Consider the following 27,098-nt stretch of genomic DNA (forward strand, 5'->3'; position numbering starts at 1 on the left):
TACCCTCATTGATCCTTGCCATTAAAACAATAAACAGCAAGTTATGTAATAGCATTTTATACAATTGAATGGCATAAAAGAATTGCAACAGCATAAGAAAAATTCAAAATTTCATTAATGTGGAACTTTTCATGATAATAAAAATTCAATAAAAGCTTCGAAAATATACGATACATGAAAAATGGGTGAGTGCTGGTGAATATACAAATAAGCAAAGTGACAAAAATACAATGAATGCGTGTTAGTACTAGATTAAGTAATCAATAAAGAAGCATAGATAAAACTGTCAGTAAGTAATATACAGTAAAAGCAAATATTTATACTTTAGTACGACAGTACATGATAAAACTATTCACAAAATGTGCGGTATACGTGAGTAGTGCAACTAGAAAAGGAGTTCAAACACAAAAACGAATAGCAACAATAACGCCTTATGAAAGTGAGATCGAAATACATAAAAACAATACCCTATTATTAATCACAACTTTGTGGGTGACAAGTGATAACCATTCTTCTCAAAAGAGATATGCAAAAAAATTTCATAGCAACATTATCAACAGTACAAATTTGATATTCCAAAACTCGAAAACCTGTTGTATCCATCCCAGATAAGGCTAAACAGAACAAAAATTAGCACAGTTCAAGCACATGAACTGTACAGAATAAAGTCATAATCATAAAATCTACAGAAATGTTCTATGATTTTTGGTGTTTGCGCTTATCAGAATGTTCTTGGAGGACTTGACCTGTCGCAGGATCGTAAATGCCAGTACAGTAAAAAACATTTTGTTCATCATTTCTTATTCTTCTGTTGTATTCTTTAAACGACACAACCTCGCATTTGTGTGAAATCGTTTGAACATCGTTTTCATCAATATGAGAAGATTTATACAATGGATGCTGTAAAAAGAAAACTTGTTTATTTGGCCATACTTTTTCTTTATCTTAACCCTAGGGTGTCTCGGAACAGGGGTATCTATTATCTTAACCCTGGGGTGACACAGAACAGGAATTTCTTTTATTCTAACCCTAGGGTGCCTCGGAACAGGGGTTTCTATTATCTTAACCCTAGGGTGACACAGAACAGAGGTTTCTTTTAGTTTAACCCTAGGGTGACACAGAACAGAGGTTTCTTTTATTCTATCTTAGCCCTAGGGTGCCACGGAACAGAGGTTGAAAACCAATGTACAAAGTAATTGCAGTTTTTGGAACAAATTGGTAAATTCAACTTACTTTACCATGTGATTTCAGTCTTCCTCTTTTAGTTTCCTCTGGATGATAGAACCACCTTACCTTGACGACCATATTATTTCCCCATGACTCCCACATAGATTCTATACGACCAATGTATGGAAGATATGGCCGTCCAGCAGAGAGAAATACAGCAGAGTCACCACACTGAGAATATTAAAACACAATTTTTTAGGTATGTTCTTGTAATAATAAAATATTTGCACTGTATAAATACAAGAAAGCATGACAATCATATACAGGATTATATTATATGATTAGCTGTTCGCTCACCCTGATAAAAAATTTATCATCCATAAGGTCTATTAACCAGTGCTAGTAAACTAACCCATTAATCAGAATTTTATTTAATTTTCTAATTAAAACACAATCATTGTTTCTGAATCTTCTTTGTGAAATAGGAAGTCCTATGGAAAAAGAAAATGCTAATATACATATTCCATATTCTCGCACATAAGTTTCATAAGATCGACTACCATTGATTAAATACCAATGAACAACTTTTTGGGGTTTTTTTTTCAGAAAAATATCCATTCAGTAAGAATTTCTCTCAGAAAAGCATGTTCAATAAGAATTAGTAATTGTTAAGTTGAAGAGAGTGAACAATGAACAACTCACAGATATAACTTCTTCTCCTCTGCTTATAGATTTATGATAAATTTTTCTTGCCTTTCCTTTCACTGTCTTCTTTTGCACATCTTTGTCATACCACACCCAAGGTTCATTGGCTAGAATGCAGAAAAATGAGTATGTAAAAATATAAGGACTATCCTATTGTCAACCCCAGACCAACAGCCATTTATAAGTACAGAGCTACTTAGATTTTGAATTGACAGAATCCTTTCTGTTAGGCATAGACTATCAGAATAGTTAAATATGCATGTAAAGTGACGATGGACTAATGTGATCAATGAACAACCAGGTCTCAAAATTTAAGATCTTGTAACTTTCGGTATCAAGATATTCACAAGTAATATAAATACATCTATAGATTACTAAAAATTAGTTCCACTACGAATTAGAATAAACTTACATTGATTTCCCATGCTTGGCCGACTTTTATGATATTTAGGAGGAAGTCGTTTATCTTCGATACGAGACACAGGCCCATCATCTCCATCATATGTGTCATCACTACTGCAAGTTTGAAAGTTTAGAATAAAACATCAATTTTTTAAGTATATTTAGCAGTGAATAGTACTTTAATAAAAGTCACCATTAGGCCTGAATCATATAAAAAAAAGTTTAACAGTTAGAATAGAGAATTACATTTAAAAACGCAAGCTAGGAGTTGGGATGTACTATATAAGGTTATAATTGTCATTTCAATGGCTTCATCCAGTGGGCTGCCATACAGACAGATTGAATATATAGAAATAGATTTGTTCAGAGGACATTCACATAAGATATGTACTGCCAATCAAGCACAAAGTTTTACATGTGAGTTTTGTTAGTGATTTAAATGATTTCGAATGTCTATCTTTATGGTAAAATATTGAAAAACAATTTTGTTACATTAGTTATAAAACTCATAGGTGCTATGGTGATACTGTTTAAAATATAAGAAATGTAAATACAACCAAAAATGATATAAAAAGCAGAAAAAAAGGACGACACAGATGAAGGGTAAAAAGTGTGAATAAACATCAAGCCAGCCACTGTTGAATCAAGGAACAGGAACTGAATGTGCAATGTAATTTTTATTAAGAAATATACATACAACTCAGATCCACTGAAGCATATTTTTATCAAATTAACCAACGTAGAATAACTTTTAACCCCATTTCTGATTATGAAACATTTCATATTTGTAAATATTCGTAGGATGTGGTTCGAACCCAAAATTCTGTAGTTTTGTTACTACTGTTCTAAAATATCTCAAAACATCAAATGTAAATCAAACTGCAGCATAAAAACTTACCTATCTGAAAACACAGTGTCACTATCATCATCTTCAGCAGATGACACAGAAGATGACGAAGTATCTGCATTGTTATCCCTGTTAGTTGTTTTCTTCGATGAATCGGTAGATTTGAGTTTGACTTTTAACGATGCCGCTCGTTTTCTTGGCATTTGTAACGCTTGGTCCACGTCGTCATTAGATGGGTAGTCATAAGCACTAAGATCTAGAGAACTTTTATGCTTTGGTAATTTCTCAGATTTGCGTCGTGATTTCTCTTCAACCTTTACTTTCTTTTCAGATGATTGAACAGTTTTCTTAACCTTGCTTGCTTGGGTTGTTTTGTTTTCTTTGCCTGACAAATCTGTGAGAAAAGAGTGGTGTAATATGGACTAAAATTTAGGTAAAATAAAGTGTATATTAGGCATGGGTTATTGCAGTAATTCCCAATGTTTCTTGATTTGCGGATAGAAATAAAAATCACCAACACCAATTTACCTACCAATCAAAAGCATGTGCCCCTTGGTAAATAGGAATTTACCAGAGATGAGGAACCGAGGAAAACTTCATTCAAACTCCGAGGCATGCGATAAATCTTGATCAATAAAAATTGTGACTTGTATTGTACAAAATTTCAATCAGTCAATTTAACGGTTTCCAGTTTCCAACAGAATTTTGCCTTCACGTACCCCCATTGGAAGTCTAAAATACTGACTGACACTACAGACTTACCGGTAAATAATTCCAAAATTCTACTTAGACTCTGGAGAGCACACATATACAACTGTACCCAAATAGTTATTGTCAGAATAAGTCAAGGCAAATAAAATAATTTTCAAAAGTTTTCTTGTGTAAGAACACCAAACTACTGGTTATAGCACCTTAGAAAAAAGGGCGCTCCAGAAGCTTGTGCACCAAGATGACGGACACTGGAACGTCGTATGTGTACCAGGTTAGAGTTAGGCCACAAATTTATTCCAATTTTCCTTATTTCAGTCCTATTACGAGATCGGTGACTAGCAAAGTGACTCCCGTAGTATTTGTACCTAAAATTATGGCCTAACCCTAACCTGGTACACATACGACGTTTCGGTGTCCGCCATCTTGGTGCACATAATTCTGGAGTACCGAAAAAAGTTCTGATGCCGGCAATATTCTGGCTGTATTTATAAAGGCATGTAAACATCTTAAACTAAATCTCATACTGCATTACTAACCAACACAATTGGTGTAATAGTACAACATAATAAGATAATCTCTCACCTGAAGTAGTTCTTCTTCTGTGAGTATAATGCATCATGAAAGGAGCGTCAGGTTGCATGACAGGATAATTCCTTGGTAACAATCTGATATCTTCTAATGGAATCATACTTGAATCTCCATCATCAAATTCAACTTGCACATTTTCTTCTCCTGTCTCGTCCTCTTCATCATCAGAATCATCTGGAATAATAAATTGAAAAATAAAAAAATTTTCTTTTCAAAATTTATTTTGATAAAAAGTCTTTACAATACAGATTACAATGTTGAGGAGGCTAGAGTCATCGAATCGACTGGAGTTACATTTTTCGTAAACATGAGGTTCTATATAGTGAGAGTCTATGCCTGTACCCAACCGCAAAAAACTGCAAAAGCTCTCACCAAAAGCAATGGTTCCAGTGTACAAGCAATGCATCTTATGACTCCAATAGGCAGCAACTCTTGATCCTTCACATATTTCCATTCTTGATCTTGGTTTCACATCGGGAACAGCTTCTTTTAAGATTTGTTCAAGACACATCACAATGGGACGATGACGATGTCTCTCTCCTTCAACTGTGACCTCATAACTAAAAAAGACAATAGCTTATTCTTAAGGAGGAAATACCCATAAAGACTTTTGGGCTGATATTTTGAAAAAACTAAATTGACATTGCAGCAAAATTATTGTAGATAATTGATTAAACGAGAATATCGGTCAGAGACCAAAGACTTATCGATCGAAAGTTAGGGGACCCCCCAAAACAGCGCTCTTACTCCATAGTGACACCTTGTGTCCCATCACTAATTAATCAATAACTCGCTAATTATACTATATAATTCATCCAAAATCAATAGGCTTCTAGTACGACATATGATGAATGCACATGCAAAATCTGGAGCAGATTCAATCTCGCTTTCGTGAGATATCGCGTGCATCTAACAGACAGACAGACAAACAAATACCGATTAAAATCGATAAGTAATAACACTTACATGTCAGGTGGCTGAATTGGATTTACTTGACAAAGGTATAATAACTTATCCTCCAGAGGAACAAGAACTTGAAGACCTTTCACTAAATCTTCTTCTTTTAGTCTGTATGAAAAAGTAGAAAAAATATGTCAAAAAAACACAAGTAACTTTAATGGAAAATGTGTGAATTTGCAAGACAATAAAAATTTTCCTCATAAAAAATATTAGAAACCATAACTTATGAATTCTTATGAAATAATTTAAAGTCAACAATGTTCTAATATAGTTGAACAACATTCTCAAATTTTGAATGTAATCATTCTACTATTACAATAATGTACTCACTCGAGACGAGGAGTTGAGGGTCTTGGTAGTTCAATGAGAGGTTTTTCTTCCTGTTTAATTTCAACTTGTTCTTTCGAAACACTCCTCGATTTTTTTCTTTTGTTGTTATTGTTACTCAAGTTAGGATTTTGAGATTTCTGAAAATAAAAAGTAAACATTAAAAATGTCCGCTCTTCGCAGATTCCCCAAGATCTTTTTCTTCAACTAATTGAAGAACTTAATGGTCCTGGGCTCAAACGTCATGCACACAACACCACTTAAACAGTAAAGATGCTGGTCCTTCCATAACAGTAGCTGCTTGATCGAAGCCTTATTTAGAGTTGAACACATCAAAAACGCTGAAAAAAGTCTTTTGAAATTATTTTGGTGTGCCGTATGTTACATAGTAGACCAATTATAAATTATACATGACCTAAATTCCTTTTCTATAATAGTTGTACCATTCTCAAATTAATGTTAATTAAAATCTGATAAGGCTAAATGATCACAGCCAATTGGGACTACCAAGTATGTCAATCTCATCATTTTGTCTATTGGTAATAGCACTCTAATATTAAAATTGAAAACACAATTCAAGATATCTTGAGACGATATAGATTTTAATATTTTCAGATTCAAGCACTCTGAAATAGAAATAGTAATATTGGCCTCACAATACCAATATTGATACCCGGGAATGTTAGAATATGAAAAAAGTCATTACTTGAGATTTGCTTTGTTTAACTTTATCGACGTCATGCAATTTGTGATTATGTTTGTGTTTCTTTTCATGCTTTTCAGTTTTGCTGGCAGATTTGAAGACCTAAAAAGAAATAAAAAATTATATATATGACAAAAAATTCAACAGTTGCACACAGCATATATTTCACTAATACTTTGCAAAGTATTTTGAATAATTTAAAATCAAGAATCAATGCTACATGTTTGTGAAAATGGTATAAACACTTTGAACAACATAAAGCGATTCAAAACAGAGTAATCTTGAAATCATAAGAGATTGGAGTATCCATGTATTTACATACCAAATTTGTAATTGTGCATTTTCATTTGTATAAATTTATAATATTATCAATCAATTTGACAAAAAAAAAAAATTAAAAGATTCAGACATAATAATTTGTATTGACAAATGGTCAAATAAATTTACAGTAAAACTATTCGATTTACACAAATTTACAGAAAATGAGATTCAAATTTTAATGATAAATACCACCTATATACCACCCCTAGAAAACTTGATCCAGTTTTTTTAAACTATTGTTTTACTTACCCAAGAACTCATGTTTGAATCCCCTCCTTCCGTATCTCGTTTCATTTTCTTTGTTGCTTGTTTCATTTTTCTCTTTGTCTTTTTTTCAGTGTTAGTTGTTGTCTCAAAGCTGGATGATTTTCGATCATCGTGAATATTGGAGAATGACGTATGCTGTGAAAACAATGAAACAACAGGGTAAGAAATTACTATTTTAAAAATTTATAAACTGTTTTACTTTCCGCCTCGGAAAGTTGCTCAAATGGTAAATACTTGAAATGTTTAAATGGCAATGGATTGCTTCTACATATGATTTTTTTTATCGAAGACAGGAAAAAATATACCAATATTTACAGTCAAACCTGTGAAAAAACCCATTTAAATGAATTCAACCACCATTTGTAGTACTAGTAACATGTGACATTTTCTATAGATAGAACATTCATGATTTTCACATAAACTTACAAGTACCGATAAGCAGTTTGAAAAATTTAATACCAAATTATAGTAGAATACAGAAATAATTTATTTCTATAGGTTTTAGATATCAGGCTATAGAGAAATAACCCTTATATAGATTTAGTAAGTCTGGATTTAGTAAGTCCATTTTTCACTTAGCCCTCTAAACAATACTAAAATATCATTAAAAATATCTTCTTACTGTTTTCTGAGCTGGATCCACAAGAGGTACAGTAGAAGTTTCCCCGGGTTGTAAACAAATTCTTTTTGGTTTATCAGGTTTTCGTTTTCTACTACCCGATGGTATCTGATGTTGATCTGTTGACAATACTAATTCTATTTCATGATCTTCTGATGAAACTGCATTTGGGGAAAAAGAGTTTTAAGAATTTTCATAGATATTATTGAACATACAATGGCACAAAAGAATAGGATAATGATAAGTGACGAAAATACAATTGTAACGTTAAACTGATACCAAATTGATGAAATTAAGAATTAAAAAACGGGAATAAAATGAAAACCCACATGGCTCTAGAAAAGGCAGTTTCAGTCCAAACTTCAGTCTAAATTTAACAATTTATGTTATCAATTTTGTCAATGATATCAAAAAATAAAGTACATATAAATTAATAAAAGCTAATGTATTCTACAATGTGAAATATTAAAAAGAAGTACATGAATAAAGCAATACAGACAAAATTATAGCATTTAAGTATTTAACCATTTCTCCTTTTTTCTGCTGTTATGTTAGTGGATCAATATGTACTGACTGCCAGGATACTATAGCAAAAATCAAAACGCCTGTATTTGAAGTTTATTAATATTTTTATGTTGATACCTTTTCTGCTTGTTGTTTCTTCAGTTATTTTTTCTGCTGCTAAAACATCTGAAGCAAATTTTTCAAATATCGATCTTGTCGTATCTTGTTTATTATTTGATTGCTTGATGATAACTTTCGATTTTGGTTTTGAATGATCCTAAAAAAAAATTTTTACATCAAAAATGTGAAAATCCCAATAATTATGATTTTCCAACTGAAATATGTCAATATACAAAAAAATTCTTTGTCAATCAGTAAAGTCGGAATAGAATCGGTATTAATTACATTCCATATTCTGGATTTTAGAAATACTTTTAAAAAAGTAACATTTTGAGCAATTGAGGTCTCACAGCAGCAGCAACTCACAGTATGACCAAAATAGCCTATACTCTGGGGGCCATAGGAAACAAAGAGCCCTTCAAAACATCCCATAGAACAATTTTTTTAATTCAATATTCCATTTTTAAAAATATTATTTGATTAAAAATGTATTCAGCTCGACAGTGTGGCGGATCGTGCTAAGCGTTAGAAATACGCTCGCCACTACACCTCCGATTATGTGGGTTAGCAGATTCAAATCCCACGGGGGATAATTATGTGCGAGAGGATTGCTGGACTCATCGCCGCCGTCAGGTTGTTCACATAACCGCTGGTCAGTTACGGCTTCCTCGACCATCAAGTCTATGCATCTGAAACAAACAACTGGCTAACTGTTCCGATACTTGACATGGACTGGTAATCGGCTGAGAGGCTGTAGTTCGCCATATGATTAAACCGTCTTCGCGGCTTTCCTCTCCCCGATATAAATATGTAAATCCTATATTCTAAGTAGTAAGCTATCCTGTTGTGGCCATTTCAGTGTAGCACGATAGGTGGACAGATGCTTTGAGACAGTCCAGTAAATGAATCAGGAAAACTGCTATATAGTAAGTAATTACAAAGCCAATAATTTCGAACCTTGTCACTATCTGAAGATTTCTCTCTCTTGTTGGATGAAAACAACCCAGTAATATTCACAGTGGGTTTTGGTAATTTAGGAGCAGCAGGTTTTTTCGGAGTAAATTGAATTGGTGTTGACGATGGAAGTTCAGCAAATCGAAATTTAAGAGGTGCTGGATATGGAGGATGAGTCGATAAAACAGTGTTCATGTTGGTGCTAGCAGTGGCCAAGCTGGTGATGGTGGAACTAAATGAGAAAATGACAAATAAGGTAACAAAAGTCTAGTCAGTACACAAATCTTATCCAAGCAATTACTATGGTTTTGTCCAGCTTTGTCAGAATTAGTGATCACATTTCATTAATCTGTGTCACAGGTCACGTATGGATGCGGCAATACAAGAGATGTGGAACATATGGCGTCATGACGCATCCCATAATACGGGGGTGTGCAACCTGCGGCCCGCTGGCCAAGCGCGACCTACAGGTGAAAATTTTGCGGCCTGCAGAGAAGTGCCAATTTAGAATGATGTGCGGCCCACGAAACGAGTTTTCGATTTAGTTTAATCTGGTACGTGCGAGTACTTCCAATCCCTTTTTCGTTGCAAAGCCTATACCGGAATTTTTGTGCCTGCAACTACTGGAAAGCCTATGTTAAATAAAGATGCGGCCCCCGGTTTCACCCAGTTATTTGTATCTGTATTTTGAATTAGATCTTATATTAATTAATATAAGATATCATTGCTTTGCAATAATGACAATGTACCTTGTCGTTGTATGAATAGGATCGTGTTTTTCTTTTTTATTTCTTCTCTGTATTTTAGCGAGTTCTTTTTGTTTTTCCTTATATCTTCTCTGTAGATCAGCCATCCTCATTTTCATATCAATCTCCAATGCACCTCCATCCATACTGTCCAACTTTATTCCAGTTGCTACAAAAAAAAATTATTTCTGATTAAACCAACTCATGCAACATTTATATAGTTACAGATAACAAGTGTTTTTTAACAAATAAATAATTTTGACATTCCAACAATGAGGAATAAGAGCAAGATAATAATAAATCCATGCAACAAACGGTGCTCCACAAGTGTGTGTACCAATATGGAGGTAACTAATTTTGTTCACCTACTTTAAATCAAGTTTTGTAAAGGGACTGAAACCTATGGCTAACACAGACAGTCCCCAAACTTGTAACAGAACTAAATAAGCAAAATCGGAATAAAATTATGGCTTGAACCTAACCTGGTACACACTACGGGAGTACCACAAAAACAAATAACAGGTTAACTTTTCGGAACTTTTCGCATCTTTGGCATGGGCTGGTAAGCAGACAGGAGGGTGTGGATGGCCATATGATTAAGCCTTCTTATAGACTTTCCTCTAAATATTAAAATCCTATTCTAGAACATATTTGTAATTGTTAGTAGAAAGTATTGGCAATTAATTATTATGTCAATTTAATCCTACCTGCTGTCACTTCATCCTCTTTTGTAAATTTTAATTTGGATGAAATTGGTTTCTTCAATCTTCTTCTGAGTCTAATCTTTTCACCAGATTCATTCTCTTTCATTTCACTGCTTGACATGCAATCTAAATGAAAAATAAAATCAATTCGAAAAATTGACAGATATATCCAATAAATTTGAGTAGAGCAAAAATAAATGCCCTAAAAACTGGTCAAAGGAAAAGTTCTCATGCATTATTCCAATAGCTTATGTGCATCACAGGATACGTGCGGAAAAGTTTCAAATTTCTTGTCATTTCTTAAAAAGTTAATTTATGATCATAATTAAGTAGAGGCAAAACTACAACTGGTAATGCACCATGATCATTTCGATCTGACATGTGCAAACTACGGCATGCGGATCAAATACGGCCCATTGGGTTATTCAATCTGGCCCTGCAATAGGCTTGTTAGATTAGGATCATTTTACTCTGTGGAAGTTGTATTTTAGGTTGTCACAGACTTTCATGGTATGGGCCGTTATCGAAAGTTTACGTTTTAATGCTCATGCGAACCCGAAGCGTGCTTTTCACACCTTTTTCTTTAGCCTTGTGCGCTTGTTGTGTGCAGTCGAATATAACTTGTTACAATGCAATGCACTAACATAGCCCGCTAGTCTAGGTGGGCAAAATTTTGGCCCCTGGTACAAAAAACCTTGCCCAACCTTGGTTTTGCTTTAGATGCACAAAAAAATTTTACATTAATGAAATTCACACGCATGATAAATTTTTCCTTGTTGTAGTTTAACGTTGATAAAGTGAAATTATCTTCCCAATGCGTATTTCAGCAACACATTATGATGTTTAATATGTAATAACAATTCAAATTACTTATGATTAAAACTGTAGGCAGAATCCCAGTTTTGGAACTCTACCATTAGTTCAGGCACAATCAAAATCTGGCAAAACTGTTCAAATAGAAAGACACCATCTTTTCATACCTCCAGAAAAAATGACTGAATCTGCCATTGAACTAAATGAAACAGTGGATTGGACGTCATCATTACAGTCACTTGTAGAAGGTTGGGAATGTCGTTGTCGTTCTGATAAATGCTCTGGTTCAAATGGACTACCATCAGGAACATCAGTGGCGGTAGGAGTTGTGTCTCGTTTCTGATTATATGACTGAAAAAAATAAAAATGAAAGTGAAATACAATGCCAATTACTGGCAAATTAGTAATTAATTAATGAGTGTTTCACAAAATTTTATTGCGGGCATTGTTACTGGTTTTCCATGTTTCTGTCAGGTATGTGTTTTCAAGAACTAAAAATAAAATTGCAAGAAATGGCAACTTGGCATATTCAAGAATGCTTCATTTCTTATTCTATTTATTTAGAATAACAGGCTTTACAGAAAATGTCAATACAAAATATACTGATACTACTGATGCCATTGAATTCCTATTTAATAGCAGAGATCATATGTTAAAAAATTGTGATTCTAAGAGGAAATGACACAAATTAAAACTATCTTTTGAGAAATTTCAATTGGGAAGTTTTGCGTTGATATCAGACTTAATTTTACCCGATAAAATAGTGATAGACAAGCAAAAATTCATTTTGGAAGACTTATCGTCAAATATTTAAAGCTGAGAGGTTGCTTCAATATGAATGACTTACTTTTGAGTGGGATTAATGAAGATCATTCACTCAACTTTATTATAACATATCACTCACTTGACTGAGAAGTGTTATTCCACGTACGGCTTCCAATATCTCGGGATCAACAGACGTGATATCAATATTTGCATTTGTATTTTGGTCGAGGGAATCTTTGGTATTTACACAATCATTATTCTTGACATTCAAAGAAACATTTTTTTTAAAAGGAACTGTTTTGTTATCAAACAAAGTTGATTGCTGTGAAGGTGGTCTGTCCAGTAGTCTTTGTTTTTTCGTTACATGAGAATTCGTCGTTTTGTTACTCATATGTTTGAGATGGATATCTACTGCTCTCGTGAGTAATTCGACTCCTCTGCTATCATGCAGTTTATGGAGATTGACAATTTCTTTATTATTGTCCACAGTCGTTGATTGTGTTGTGGTTTGTATATGAATTGGCACTTTGTTGTTCAATTTTACAGTATGGGTGTCAATGGCAGTTTGGTGCGATGGATCTGGGTTCGGTGGACTTCTAATTTTAATAACACTAGGAATAGCTTTTTGGTCATCTTCAGAAACAGGATGTGGAACATGAAATATAGGGCCTGATGGTTCTCTAATATAATCCGGTTTTTCAGTTTTTGTTTGAGGCTGCGATTCCGATGGAACAGTTTCAGGTGAGGAAGCAGTTAAATCCAGAACTTGTGTAACTGTTGGATGTGGCGTATCTGCTTGGTTGGAACATTTCGTGGAAGGTGGAAAATTTTCGTTTCGATTTTGTCTTCGCATTAATAAAATATTGTCTGATCCTGCTGTGTTAGAACGATCTCGATATTTCGCACTTCCTGGTCTCGACGTCTCTTCACGCATCATTGATTTATGAGTATAAGACGGTGGACGAGCAGGTGGTGAAACCATCGGAGATCGACGGGGTGGTTCGTGATTCTGCCAAACTTCTCTTCGTGCGTGTTTTGGAGAAGCAGAATATCTGATCAAATTAATAATACACAGGTTGAGAATAACAATAGTTACAAGAGGTTTTTTTTTACATAATTTGGTTCAATATGAGATCTAAATTTAATGTATTTCAAAAAAGAGTTTTCAAGAGTTAAAAAAATCAGAAACAGGATAAGAGATAACTTTTTTTTGTATTTAATCTCAAGAAGATGAAAACTGATGAAATTGCTCATTCATATGCCGAACTACTGCACTTTTTATCTGGTTACTGCTCCATTTGGATATGGGGATAGTTGACCAATTATTTGTTTCAGATGCATGGAGTACCTAGCTATGTGAACCTACAAATGGGAGGTGTCCAGCAATTTCCTGGCACATTATTATCTTACACAGAATTTGACTTTGCAAACTTGTAACGGTATCAATGATACAATGGCAAGCGTGTTCCTAACACTCAACACAACATGCCAACCGTCAAGCCTGCCTATTACTGTATAAAAGAGAGTAAAAACTGATAATTTACCTTGAAAGGATTCAGTCAATGATAATTAATATACCTGTATGGGGAAGGTGACGAACGTCCACTATCTGAGCTCCTGCGTTTCCGAGGAAAATGTGCTGACGGAGTTTGACGACGCTCATCTTGTAGTTGTGACTCATTCTGAAATATTGTAATATTTGAATAAATTGTACTCATCACCAGTCTCAGTATCTGTTCCCGTCCTACTGTTAATTCTGAAGCAAGGCATCCGCATAGCATTCTGGCTCAACAGTGGCCTTACTTACTCAATTCATTTAAAATCACAATATAAAAAATACCATGCTTGAGAAAGGCCAATGCAGTATTTCAAAACAACTTGTATTTTTAGATTTCCTTGATTCACACCATTGATGATGTGCTAAAAGTGAATGCAACGAGTTGAAAAAACACTTACTTTTGGTAACGAGATTGGTATTCCTTGCATAGCTTGCTGATGTAAAGCTTGCAATTCATGATGCTGAAGATTCTGCAACTAAAATATACATATGAATGTTTCAATAATGTACTTTCAGTCTATAAAATAAGAAAATATGTAACTAAATGGGTTCGGAAAATTCAAGTTTGACGCAACTAGAACTCCAGTTTGACACAACTCCTTTGCACCCACGCAGCACGTCAAACAATGATACTGAAACTATCACAATAACTGCCTTAAAATTCCAACTTTTTTTAATCCACATAAACACAGTATAAATAACAACTTAGTAGCTTTATAAGTAATCCTATAATAAATTGAATAGCTCAGCAGTTCTCAAAGCTTCATTCTACCTTTCTATGTCGTTTACTTTCTGTTCCGTAGTGTCAGCTTCTATTGTTATGTGACAATATAGATAGACACTACATGCTGCAATTTCGAGAGCTGCAGTTTATTTATTCACTGAACCAAGTTTAGCGAACATGAGTGATTTTTTCCGCATTTCAGAGAAAAATCAGGCAGAGATGAGAAAGAAGAGTTGACCTTTTGCTATTATTCCTTAAGCCTACATGTTTACAAACATTACAAGGCATAGAGTACACATTAAAGATTACAAAATTGAGTTTTATTTAAAAGCAGTATTTTTTTTCGTAAAAGTGTGAGTTTGGCGCCGCACGAACAAAAAGTTTGAGGACCGCTGGGATATGCCATGGTAAACTGGAAAAATTAGTCGCCTGAAAAAAGTTTGGGTTGCAGCAAAATTTCAAATCATATTTAACTAACAATAGTTCTGCTCGATATTTGAGTAACAATTTGTTCAATGTACCTGTCGAGATATTATATCTTGATATGTATGTGGTAGATTTCTCATTGCAGGATGTGAGTTGCCATAAAGAGCAAGTGATGGCCACATACTTGCAGCCGCTGCTGCAGCAGCAGCATTGCCTTCTTGTAAAAATTCTGAAATAAGAACATTTAGAAGGTCATAAATCAGCATAAACATTAAGACTTTAAAAGAAAGGAACTGAAGTTCTTTGAAATTTCTACGCAAAAAATATTGTGCAACTTATGCTTTGGTCTCTGTTGTCGTAGGTTAGGGGCTCTACCATTGTCTAAAGCAGTGGTTCCCAACCTTTTATGGCTTGTGGCCCCCTTCTGTAGGCTTTTAGCACTTATGGCCCTGTTTATTATTCCAGTGATATTTAGTGTGTTATTATGAATGGTAGATTCCAAATCCCATTATGATCAAACAATTCATGCTCACTGAAGCGAAAACATCCTGTGAAATAAACTTTTCAATCAATGAAAATAGAAAAAATGGAGAGTTTTCTTGTAAATGGAAAGGTAAAATAAGTTCTGAGACTAACATTGTGGCCCCCTTCCAACACTCTGTGACCTCCAGTTGAAAACCGCTGGTCTAAAGTTTTAAACTTCAATACCAGCTCATCATGAGAAGTCTATTGCGAATCAAAATGATAGCAGTTGACCCAGTATAGAAATCTAATTGAGTGATTGTACTTTAAAAGTGAAAATACAAAAACTTTAATATGTTATTTTAGCAGAAATTCAGTTTATAAACGTGGTATAATTTTTAATTATTTAGACTTCTGAAAAATTCATCACTTCCAAATATGACGAGAAAAATACTAATTTATGTTCTTTAATCCCAGGCACAAATTTTCAAAACAATGAGTACTTACGCGGCATAATAACAAATCCACTTGGAATCCCACTCCCAAGCAATGGATATCCAGATGCAGAAGCCTGGCTCGCTGGAAGAGAAGTTCCTGCCTGAGTACCAGGTAGATGGTAGGGTGATGCACCACCAAACCACATAGATTGATGCTGTAAACTACTGTTTAATAATGCTGATGATTGTTGCTGAGCTGCTTGCCATTGTAATAAAGATGATGCCATCAGTGCTTGTTCTCTTTCCCAACCTACAGAAATGATAATAGAACGATATAGTAAGATTCGTCGATGACAAATTGTTGGGTGAAAAATGGATTTTCAGGCAGTTTTTTGAACCTTGTTAAAGACAATAAATAATATATAGTGTATTTTTGATATGAAATATTTTGTGGTGAAATATATAGCAGGCCTGACTATGTTCCAACCACGGGTTAAAAATTTGTGTTCGGCGTTGGTCAACTTAATGTTGGGTTCCATCGCACAATTAAGGAATCACGTAATGCCAATCCTGCAAGAAACTATTCTTCTAATATAAAAATATCCTCATTTTTAATAAGCCCTTTTTAAAGCATTTTCTAGTTTTCAAAAGAACATATGAAATAAAATGAAAACTACCTATTGGCTGTTTCAGCATTTGAAACAAAATGTATCGAGCCCAAACCCAACCAGCTTATTCATATCACAAGTGTTGAAGCTATTAACTATCAAATAATACCTATTGATTAAGCAATGAATAATTCTGAATAAATGTACCGTATTATACCTCCGCATAGGAGGACCTCCCATTCGAATATACTCCAAATCCAATGAAGAATGTAATATATTTTTATTATATATGAATTCTATACAGTTGTAAATTTGTAACTTACTCCGAAAATTATTGCCATAAAGGCTCAACGGAACATGTTTCAGTTATTAATGGCTAATAACGTAAAAAAAGCAATATTAATTTCTCATAGGAACTATATAAATGTGATCGTTTTCTCATCAAACCTAGTCCAAATATTGAAAGAAAACATAATGGCGGTATTGAAAAATATTATTTCATTATATTCTCTAAATAATAAATTATTTAGTTTAGCTGTCCCTATCTGTTAGATAAAAAATGGAATAAATAAGATATGTTTTCACATATAACCAGCCTTAACAAGCAACATAATAATTCAAAATTACGGAATCAAATCAATATATTCATTGCTAAGTAATATACTTACTTCCTGGTAACATAGCACCGGGTAGATTGAGCATTGGAAGTGATGTGGCTGAACCGCTAGTCTGCAATCTCGATGTGTAATTTGACAACTCTTTATTTTCCCTAAAAACAACATCAACCGCATTTTTCAAACAGTACTAGTCGAAAAAATAACAACTGACGCTTCGACAAGCATGGATAGATCATTATTAACAATTGATACACTCTATTTATCACCAGCACGAGCTTGATAAAGCTATAGAGTAAATCAAGCACAATATGCAAACAAAATTAACAATCCAAACACAGCAATGAGAATATCAATAAAATTGGTTTCTTCAGTATCGGAGAACGCAATTTACGTCAATTTCTGTTGTAATTGAAGTCTTTTCAATCAAATTTAATTTGAAATATGAGAATAGTGACTTGATAGGAGCAGAAAAATGAAATGGAATAAGTATGTGCCAAATCTGATAACACTCGCACAAAATTGATCTGTTAATAACAGTTCTGCATTTTAAACAAGATATCACCTGATTTTTATTTTCTATACATCAATTAATCATGTTATTGGTCATTACATATACTTCATAAATATTCAAAAAAACGAAGTAAATTCACCCTTACAGCGAGATATGAATAAAGAATAAGTAAATCATGAATAATATTATTTATTTCAAATAAATTCGAATTTTATTGGGTTTAAATTTAAGACAAAAATTGCCAAATTAAAAATAAAATCATTTCTCAGTAACACGCCTCATCAATGGCCCAAGCTTCATATAAAAGTTGAGTGAATAGCGTAATATTTAATTACATGGAAATTCTATTAAATTTAACATAATTGTTTGCAATAGCGAGAGTTCCTTTTTCAAATTGATGAATAGAGTAAAATTTCAACCAAAAGACAAATATTTATGTACGTGTAAATTTAAATGAGACTGAGTAAGAATAATGAGCAAATTGTATTCTAACCACTAAAATTTAATTTCAAAACTAAAGAGAAAATTATTTTTGTTACAGTTTAACTTATTTAAATATGCCTGTATTAATGTTTTGCAAAGAATATTTTCTCACTACAGAAAGACGTACCAAGTTTAAATTCAATTAAATTATATTAAATTATCATAACAAACGCATCACTACAGAAAATTAATGACTAAAAATGAATACATCAGTTTCTTTATCATACTATAATTTCTATTAAATATAAGGATTGTATAGGCAATGATAAATTTTTTGATGAATTTTGTATGTAAAAATCATAAACCAAAAGTGTTTGTGACCTAAATTTATGTCAAATATCTGTATTGCAATTAGGTATATATGCCTTAAATATTTGGATTGAGTGAAGACCTCAAGACTATGAGTGCCTTAAGTGTGCTGTAGCTATGAGCATAATATAATAACATATTATTTATACCAAACTTTAATCAGTAACATATTTTGTTTCTGAAATAACTCAAATTTCTAACTTTATATATGTAAATATATGAAATATATTTAAAATATTTATTTAATTTCACAAAATATTCACACATTAAACATGGGTCATGTAAATGTTCAATGCGAAAGAGATGTTCAGAATTATTTAGAAACGTAAATGAATTTGATATCCTAATGTACAACTGTAGATTGTCCCAACAAAAAAGAAATCGTTTCAAATCATATAATGGTATATTACGTTATTTTTAAGATGCAAATTTCAATTCATACTGTTTTCATTCAAAAAGTATTAATCTTTATATAAATACCTTAATAAAACTTCTCTTTCTTGATTTAAAGCATGTTCATTGAATCTTCTATCAAGACCTGTCAAATAGAATTTCAAGTAAATACATGTAAATTAATGTGTAGAAATGTTGTCATATTAGTGATAACATCTGTACCGGTCACAACCCTATATGCGACGAAGGTCACAAAATAAACAAAACAGCGTAAATGGAAGATGATAAAGTTTTGCGTGTCAATGAATTAGTTGCGCTTATTGAAGTATAAAAATTGCAAAAAAGATTTTGTAGGAAAATCTAACAAAATAGAACCTAGTGCAAGAATTCTAATCAAATTTCTTATTAGATAAAATATTAATTTGATATGATAAAAGAAAATGTATAGATCATGCTTGGTACAAGAATCAGGCGAGTGCCGTATTACTGTCCCATACATGGTCATAACTAGTTTGACCTCAAATCAATAGGAATGGATACCCACTGACAATATACTTTCCTATAACATGGAAAAAAAAAAATTTTTCTTAGAAAGTATATAGGAAGAAGCACCATATTAAAACACTAAAATATTATATAGCAGACATGGTGAAAACTAAGGGGGGTCATAGATAATTTTACCTGGTGATGTATTTTTAGCAGATGTTCTGGTCTTGGCAGTGGCTGCAGAAGGAGTGGCATGTTGCCTCTGCCGTGCCACAGCGATGCCAACAGGCAGCTTCTGGTTTCCTCTATTTCCTGTAGAATAAATTTAAAAAAATTGTTGCTAATCCCATAGGAATAAAGAAATCTTGTTTAAGCTACCTTGAAATTTTTATGGCCAACATGTACATGGCATTAGCATTAAACAAAATGGTATATTTTAATTGAGAGGTGATACAGAACTTATTTGAATAATTAAACATTTTGATAATAAGCAAAATCAGATATTCAAAATTGGCTGACATTATTTTATCGTCCTGCATTAACAAATAGTACATTGACCTGATATAGGTCAAAATTACGTAAAAATTTATTTCAATTCTAATAACTTTAAAAACAAAAATATGCCTATTATACTTTTAACAATATCGCATTACTTTAAATTTTAAGTTCTAAATAATGAATATTCTATCGCAGGTGGACTGATGTTATCAATGTTATACTTTGGGTATCGTTACTTGACAAACAACACACTACGCTTATACAATTTGACCGATAAAATTCAAGGTAAAAAGCTTATCTGCAAATATACACGATACACCCACACATATTTATGTTGGAATTAATTTTATAATATCTCAAATTTCATGGAAACCACTGTTATGTTGTAGCGTAAGATATGAAAAATTTAACATCAGCAAGATGAAAACAGTATATTATAAGTGAAACTACGTCTTGAAAGACACATTGGTGTAATTATATGATAAACATCACCAAATAACGAACAAAAATAATACCGTATATTATAATCAATTTCATATCTAAATTTTATTGACAATGGAGCGTACATATTTAATATACCAATATATTTAATAACCTTTCAAAAGTATTGATAAAAGTAAATTAATTTGTATTTTGCAATAAAGTAGTACAATGTACGAAATTGTATATAAATGTAGGGATTCAAATAAGCATAGATATATAGAGTTAAAAGAAATTTATGTTCTTGATATGTATGTATATGATAGTCCGAATAACGCGCCATTCAATCACGCACTCAAAAGTTTAAACAATAAGGTATGATTGAATAATTGCCTCGGTGTCTAACGTATACGTTATCAAAATCCAATATTTTTTATAGGACAAAGATATGGCCATTCACTTACTTTCAAGTTTCATTGGAGGACGTCCAGACTGTGTAGAAAAAGTTCGGAAAAATGATGATGATGACGGCGATTGTTTTACGTCTTTTAAATCTAATTTATCTTCTGACAACGACGATAGCGTATCACTTCTTGTTTGTGGTTGAGGACTTGTTGTGTTATCTTTAGGTTGTGGCTAGAACAAAACACAATAATCTTATTGATCTCATTGACAAGACGCCATTTTGTTTTTCGATTTCAATGCCAATAAACAACAAGTATCTATTGTATAATAGTACTGTCTATAATAACAGAAAAACTGTTTCAAAAGTGAAAATAATTGAAGCAATTTAAGGCTAAAAAGAAATTATATATAAACAGGATAATTATAGATGTAATTATAGAGAAATTTAAAATCAAACCATAATTATTTAAATTTTTAAGGTTGGAGAGTATAATTTTACCATTATTGCTTTTGTAATGCAATGACAAAAAAATCATTATCCCTCCTAACACAATCGCAAAAACCTTGCCGTGCATTGTAAAATTCTTAACGAGCACAAAGAGTAATGAATTTTTTTATTGTAGGATAGGGCATTTTTAATCGATTGATAGCATGAGATATATATCTCGCTATCTCAAAACCTGTTTGAATTGTTTATTTTGTAAACTGACAAAATGGAAGTGATATAGTATCATGATTTGTGTGGGCCATTGGTATGTCTATAATAAAACATGGCTAAAATTGAAATTACACTTGATTATACATGACAAAAGAACATTCTATCTAAGTGGTTGCAAAATTCGAAGAAACCCATTTGACCATTCTAATTTGCATTTCAATGGAGAAATCTCTTTTAAAATGCAAATTTGTAGATAACAACTTTATTAAGATAATAGATATTTTTGCAAAGAAACTTACGAATGAAAATACTAAAAGTTATTGAAATAAATTACTCCAAACATCAATCAAGATGTGACAATCTTGAAACGACTAGTTTTTTTTTTCAGTTTTTTCCCAAATTTTAGTAAAACTTTGACAATTTCATAACAAACACTCTATCGTAAATGAATAACTGTGTAATTTACTACCAAATTGTCATTTAATTTAGAAATTGGAGAAAACAATGAAAAAACTCTACCTTAAACATTAATTCAAAATATTCCGGATATCTGTAAACAGTTTATCAAGTCAGATTTTAAAATATAGCCATGTCTAACGCACAAATATATATTTCCTCATAAGACTTCAGGATAAATTTTGCATAGGAGCATTACTTTTTACAACACCACATTTCGTATTTTAAAAGAATACAACTATTTCGATTTCTTATCATATTAAATTTTCAGAAAAAAATGAATAAGTATGAATATAATTTCTTGCATCTATTCATAAGCTACAAGTCTGCAAACACCAGGTATAATGGCGCTAAAATAAATCCTTCACACAATCCTCAAATTATGTTGTGGATCGTTTGACGTCTTTCGCATAGAATTTACTCAAATAAGTCAAATCTCAGTGAGGTGTAAACTTACAAATCTGATGCTATCAACATCAAGACGTCATAGTGCGCAAACAATATAATCCACCCTTTCAATAGCAAGTAGACGTTTATTTGTACAATTCATATTACGACTACACAGTAAAAATTTATTTCATGGGTTCGTGTTTGAATAAAAGACAATTCCTATTGAACGTGAATTCACGACAATTTGAAAAAATATTAAAAAACCAATTTTTATCGAAAACTTCATTAATATGAAGGTTGATAATTATATTCATAAAATAAAATTTAAAATTCTTCTATTTTTAAAAAAAAAAAAAATTTTTTAAAACTAATAATAACCTACTTGTCTTGAATCACTTGTATGTTTGTATTAGAAATGGCCATTTCCTAGTTTGATTAATTGAGATTCGAATTGACCCTTCAGAGACAAAAACTACCCAGAGACGAAACTTGATACCAAACGTTGAAAAGAAAATGACTTACTGTAATAGGGAATTTCCGTTGTTGCCACATCCTTCTATTTTAAATACTTATCATGATAAGTCGGTTCTACCTACTTAACTGAAATGTACCAGAACGCCAGAACTGTTTATGCATAATTAGGGTAGTAAACAGAAATTGTCACACTAAGATTGTGAAAAATAGGATAAGGGTTGATAAATTTGCACAATTGAATCATATCGGGAAATATTCTGTAATGATTAAATAAAATGTTACCCATAAAAATTATTACACATATATGCCCTTTTTAAAACAATTTCAAGACCTTAGGAATGAAGCTAATATTCAAAATATGAACAAAATATTTTCCCCCAACAAATTTATATATACAGTTCTTTTGCCTAAAGCCGAGCAATTCTAATGCAATTACTAGTGCGTTAATTTTGTGCAACACCAAACTAATTCCAATTATGGTTATACAGAACATTTCTAGATTTAAAGAAATTTTTACTTGGCTTAACAATGCCACGCATAAAATAAAAAAAAAACCTCAGTCAACATCATATATGGACCACACTTCTGTAAATATTCAGAAAGCAAAACACGTCAGATTATAAAATTTTTAAAGGCACACAAACTAAAATAATAATTTCACAAAATCCTTAGAACTAATTGCCTTAAATTTCTGTTGACACAGATTAAATCAGTTAAATTAAAATCTCAACTCTTATATAGGAAAGCTGTCAGATTAACGCTATTATAATGAAAGTAAAACAGCTATTCGCGAATCAATTTGTCCCCAGGACATTCTATTGCCATCAGCTATGGCAACGGTTTAACATTTAAATATCAACTTCGAGACTTTAGTTTACTCGATCTTATCCCAATTACGTGTCGCATATTGGCCCTGGTAAGACATAATGATGTTGGCGATTATTAGAAAATCACTTTATGCACTTGCATACTTTGAAGTAAACCTCATGGGAGGAAAGAATATTTATAACCTTACTTCACCTTTCAGAAAAAATTACATGCAAAATACCTTGATCAAAAAGCACCGAACTTATAACTAAAAATCAAGTCGATTGTGAAATAACCTGTAACTTTTGCTATCTGCTCATTTGTTTTATAAAATTATAGTTATTATATCATTCTTGAATAAAATATAGCTTGACAAAAAATTTGAACAAAAGACCCATTTAAACACCGAACTGCTTATTCAATGAATATAATCATAAATGTAGTTGATATATCACGTCATGAAGTTAAATACGCATTTGTTAAATAAAATCGATGTGTAATACAATATTGTACAAAACATCCGGACTAACGTCACAGTCTATTTGAACCCCTAGTTTTTCATGTCGTATCTTACATTGGTAAACAAACACTAATTGTCAGTCATGAGACCGAAAATAGGAAATTAAAAATGTAAAGAATTAATGAACAATCTCCTGTCTTATCATACAATATTGGTAGTAAAAAGTACTTATAATTGCACCACTATGTCGCATACATACATGATTAATCATAAAGATTAAAAATAATTCTGGGAACTAGTAATTATTCAGAAATCTATTGTAAAATTCGGTTAGTCTATGTTTAAAAGAAGAATTATATTTTGCCTTTGGAATATGCTTGGTAAATACTATTTCTGAAAAATATACCAGAAAGCGTAATGATTATTTACTCCTCTCAAATGTGGTCACCTAAAGTAATAATGAAAAAAATAAAATAAAAAAAAAATAACAAAAAAGAGAAAAGAAAAGTATGTTGGTCCTGAATAAACGAGTAAATTACCACTATGACCTTCTAATAATATAAAATATTATGGTTTGGTATATTAACAATTGATTGAAACGTTATCAGAAACTAATATTGAATAAATGCATTGCTGTTTTGGTTAAAATTTTACGTAGCCAACAATAAACCAGAAATTGCTAACACTTTGATGACTCAGAATAAAATTAAGCATATAGGCCTATTGAACTTTTACTACCATCACTATATTTTGATGCGAAACTGAATTTTAGTGAGCCACACAAATCATATTATATTGTTTTCCGAAATCAGTTGCGCGTATGAAAAGGAAGTTTCCTATTCTAATTTGTTATGATGGTTTTGTAGGCAATTCCAGATACGTGCCATATTTAACAACACCTGGAGCTAATAAAAATAAAACCTTTCCTGAACCATTGTTACAATTACAAGTACCGTAATATAGTACAACCCCTCATGCGGATTTATAAATAATAAATAAAATCTATTTCAGATACTTAACTCAGTCACTTGGTCAAGCTTGAGAAATATTGTATACCAATACTACAATAAAAGTTATAAAGTTGGAAATTCACCACGAAGACAAATTACTCATGTATCAAGCATGGATAATAGATGCATAACTACGCCACACGATTCATGTTTACCTTAAATGAACCTGATATACTTATATTTATTCACTGCAAAATTACATATATTTTTCTGAATTATTCATTTATTTATGATCTCAATGGATACTAGCCCCAGTTACAATTCTTGAAATAAGCTTTTGAATAATTCAACAAATTTTATATACAAGGAATAGTTAAAAATTATTGAGCCTGAAATAATGATTGTCTATACAAAAATTATCCATCACCCCAATTTTAGACCTTTCAATATCAAGTGGGCCCGATTAAGTAATTTGAAATTGTCTGCCTTGATAAAGCAGATTGTTTTGACGGGTAAAATCAATATTATTCTTTGGTCATCAATTAAACTAAAATCTATTTCAAAACATAATATTGAATAAAAAATTACGTAAATTACCTATAAAACTGACATCTGAAAATATGAAAATTGTAAATGCCAAATATAATAGCACTTCCCAAGCATGGTTCATACATGAGCACTGCTATCTATTATTCAAGTGTGATTGACGATTGATCAATTGCTCACAAAAAGATTTCAAATTGCTCATGCTTTATTCAAACAAATTCCAAAACCTAATGCGCCCATGTGTCTACGCACAACATTACTCTCAACGCAATGACTCTATATTTAGGAGATGTTAAATATAACAACAACTATCATACATCTACAATGTCAGGTAAGTCAGCTGCAAAGCCCTGTTTTTTGATAGCATCATTAGTTGTACACAGTTATACTATTATAAACTAAACTAAAACCAGTGCAAGAGCTTCCGTTAACTTTCAGAGTAAATTAGGCAAAAATGACGCAAAATAAAATTCGTGAGACATAAATAATAATAAACTGTTACACTAAATAAAATGTATCATCTGGACAATAGTGGTAAAAATAAACTTGACATTATCATACAATAATTTCAATATTTTGTTTCAAATTTTGTTACAATCTTTGAAATAACATAGGTTTTATATAAATAATCATAAAGTTAATTTACTTTCGTTACCTGATTGTGTGAATGATCCCTTATATCCTGATTAGAAGATCCCGGCGTCCAAGTACAAGCACTAATAGAAGTGATTTGTCTCTGTTCTTTATGTGGTGAAATAGCCTTGCTAAATGGAGATTTTTGCTTCGCTGAGATGTACAAACCTTGTTTAACGTCATGCAAACCTTTTGGTGAGACGTTATCAGTAAATCTCTTATCTTTATATGCCAAGTTTATAGCGTCACTTTTCATTAAAGCATCCTGATTTTTAGGTGAAACAAGTCCACCATTTTGGCGCAAATCAGGTCGTACGTTCACAATATTACTAACTTCAGATAAATTTCCCGCTTTTAAAGCAAATGTCTGTAAAGCTTCCGGAAATTTTCTTACAGATGGTAGTAGAACTCTATTTAAAGAATCATCGTCATTTGATTTACTGTCCTTAGCCTTGGAGGCGAGTTGAATAAGACTCGGATTATCATCGAAACGTTCCACGCTCGGCACAAACGTCTGGGCATAAATACGTTGTTTTTCTTTCGGCTCCATACAGGATTAGTTTACAGTTTAGGTCGCCAATACGTCAAGCCTACTTAATAAAACAGCATCCATTTTCATTGAGGTCTATTTACACAAAAACATTCATCTGATGTGAAAATAGATTTTATTATTGGTTATTTAATGTTCTGTAAGTCTGTAAGCAAACACAAAATGGAGGACAGAAAATCTGGTGTCCCACTGATTTTATGTTTATAAATAGTTTACTACACATCAAATTCTATAGAAATTATTGCCTAAATTGAAATGTTTTGAAAGTGTTTACATGACTATAATGTACAAACTACAGACATATTAAAATTTAGGATATGAATTCTCAAAATAGTATATTACGCATTTGCCCGGTAATGAGTCATGTGACAATTACAATGTTTCATTCATTTCCATACATAATAAAAGAGTGACAAAAAGTTTCTGAAATCAATGGCCAATTATGTATCAGTTTTTGAATTTCTATAAGTTAGCTATAACGCCATTATATATAATATACAGATATATATAAAGTTATAAATTGCATTTAATGACATTTAATAATATTCTCTATTATCAATGATAAAAAAGTGTAAATTGAGGCATCAAATTTAAAATTAATTTCAAAATCAAAG

General features: G+C 32.1%; 1 protein-coding gene across 4 annotated transcripts; it reads right to left on the bottom strand.

The window, feature by feature from the left end:
* On the bottom strand, positions 1–26,603 carry LOC120344037 (uncharacterized). Of its 4 annotated transcripts, none has more exons than XM_078112519.1 (27): positions 25,957–26,603; positions 20,620–20,791; positions 19,433–19,549; positions 18,839–18,896; positions 17,107–17,207; positions 15,901–16,140; positions 15,027–15,160; positions 14,180–14,257; positions 13,802–13,905; positions 12,363–13,275; positions 11,626–11,809; positions 10,649–10,771; positions 9,945–10,110; positions 9,199–9,427; positions 8,260–8,398; positions 7,621–7,778; positions 6,981–7,133; positions 6,414–6,512; positions 5,711–5,847; positions 5,387–5,488; positions 4,793–4,980; positions 4,415–4,594; positions 3,173–3,515; positions 2,285–2,385; positions 1,870–1,979; positions 1,234–1,398; positions 1–900 (listed from the first exon to the last, which is right to left on the bottom strand). In XM_078112519.1, exons 1-27 carry the CDS (start codon positions 26,482–26,484, stop codon positions 697–699), a joined length of 5,226 nt encoding a protein of 1,741 aa, XP_077968645.1. In that variant the 5' UTR covers positions 26,485–26,603; the 3' UTR covers positions 1–696. The 4 variants fall into 4 exon arrangements, with proteins under 4 accessions (XP_077968645.1, XP_039269052.2, XP_039269054.2 ...); XM_039413118.2 differs by having other exon boundaries at positions 2,285–2,388; XM_039413120.2 differs by lacking the exon at positions 25,957–26,603 and adding an exon at positions 22,587–22,769 and having other exon boundaries at positions 2,285–2,388.
* Positions 26,604–27,098: the final 495 nt, after the last annotated feature.

Source organism: Styela clava, chromosome 5 (genome assembly GCF_964204865.1).
Source record: "Styela clava chromosome 5, kaStyClav1.hap1.2, whole genome shotgun sequence".
Classification (NCBI taxonomy): Eukaryota; Metazoa; Chordata; class Ascidiacea; order Stolidobranchia; family Styelidae; genus Styela; species Styela clava.

Excerpts from the sequence above, each read along its gene's own strand:
- LOC120344037 (XM_039413118.2), bottom strand. The coding sequence starts at position 26,484 with ATGGAGCCGAAAGAAAAACAACGTATTTATGCCCAGACGTTTGTGCCG. Across the intron at positions 19,550-20,619 it reads TCCTCCAATGAAACTTGAAA|GAAATAGAGGAAACCAGAAG; the intron begins GTAAGTGAATGG and ends TTTATTCTACAG. Across the intron at positions 10,111-10,648 it reads AGAGGATGAAGTGACAGCAG|CAACTGGAATAAAGTTGGAC; the intron begins GTAGGATTAAAT and ends TTTTTTTTGTAG.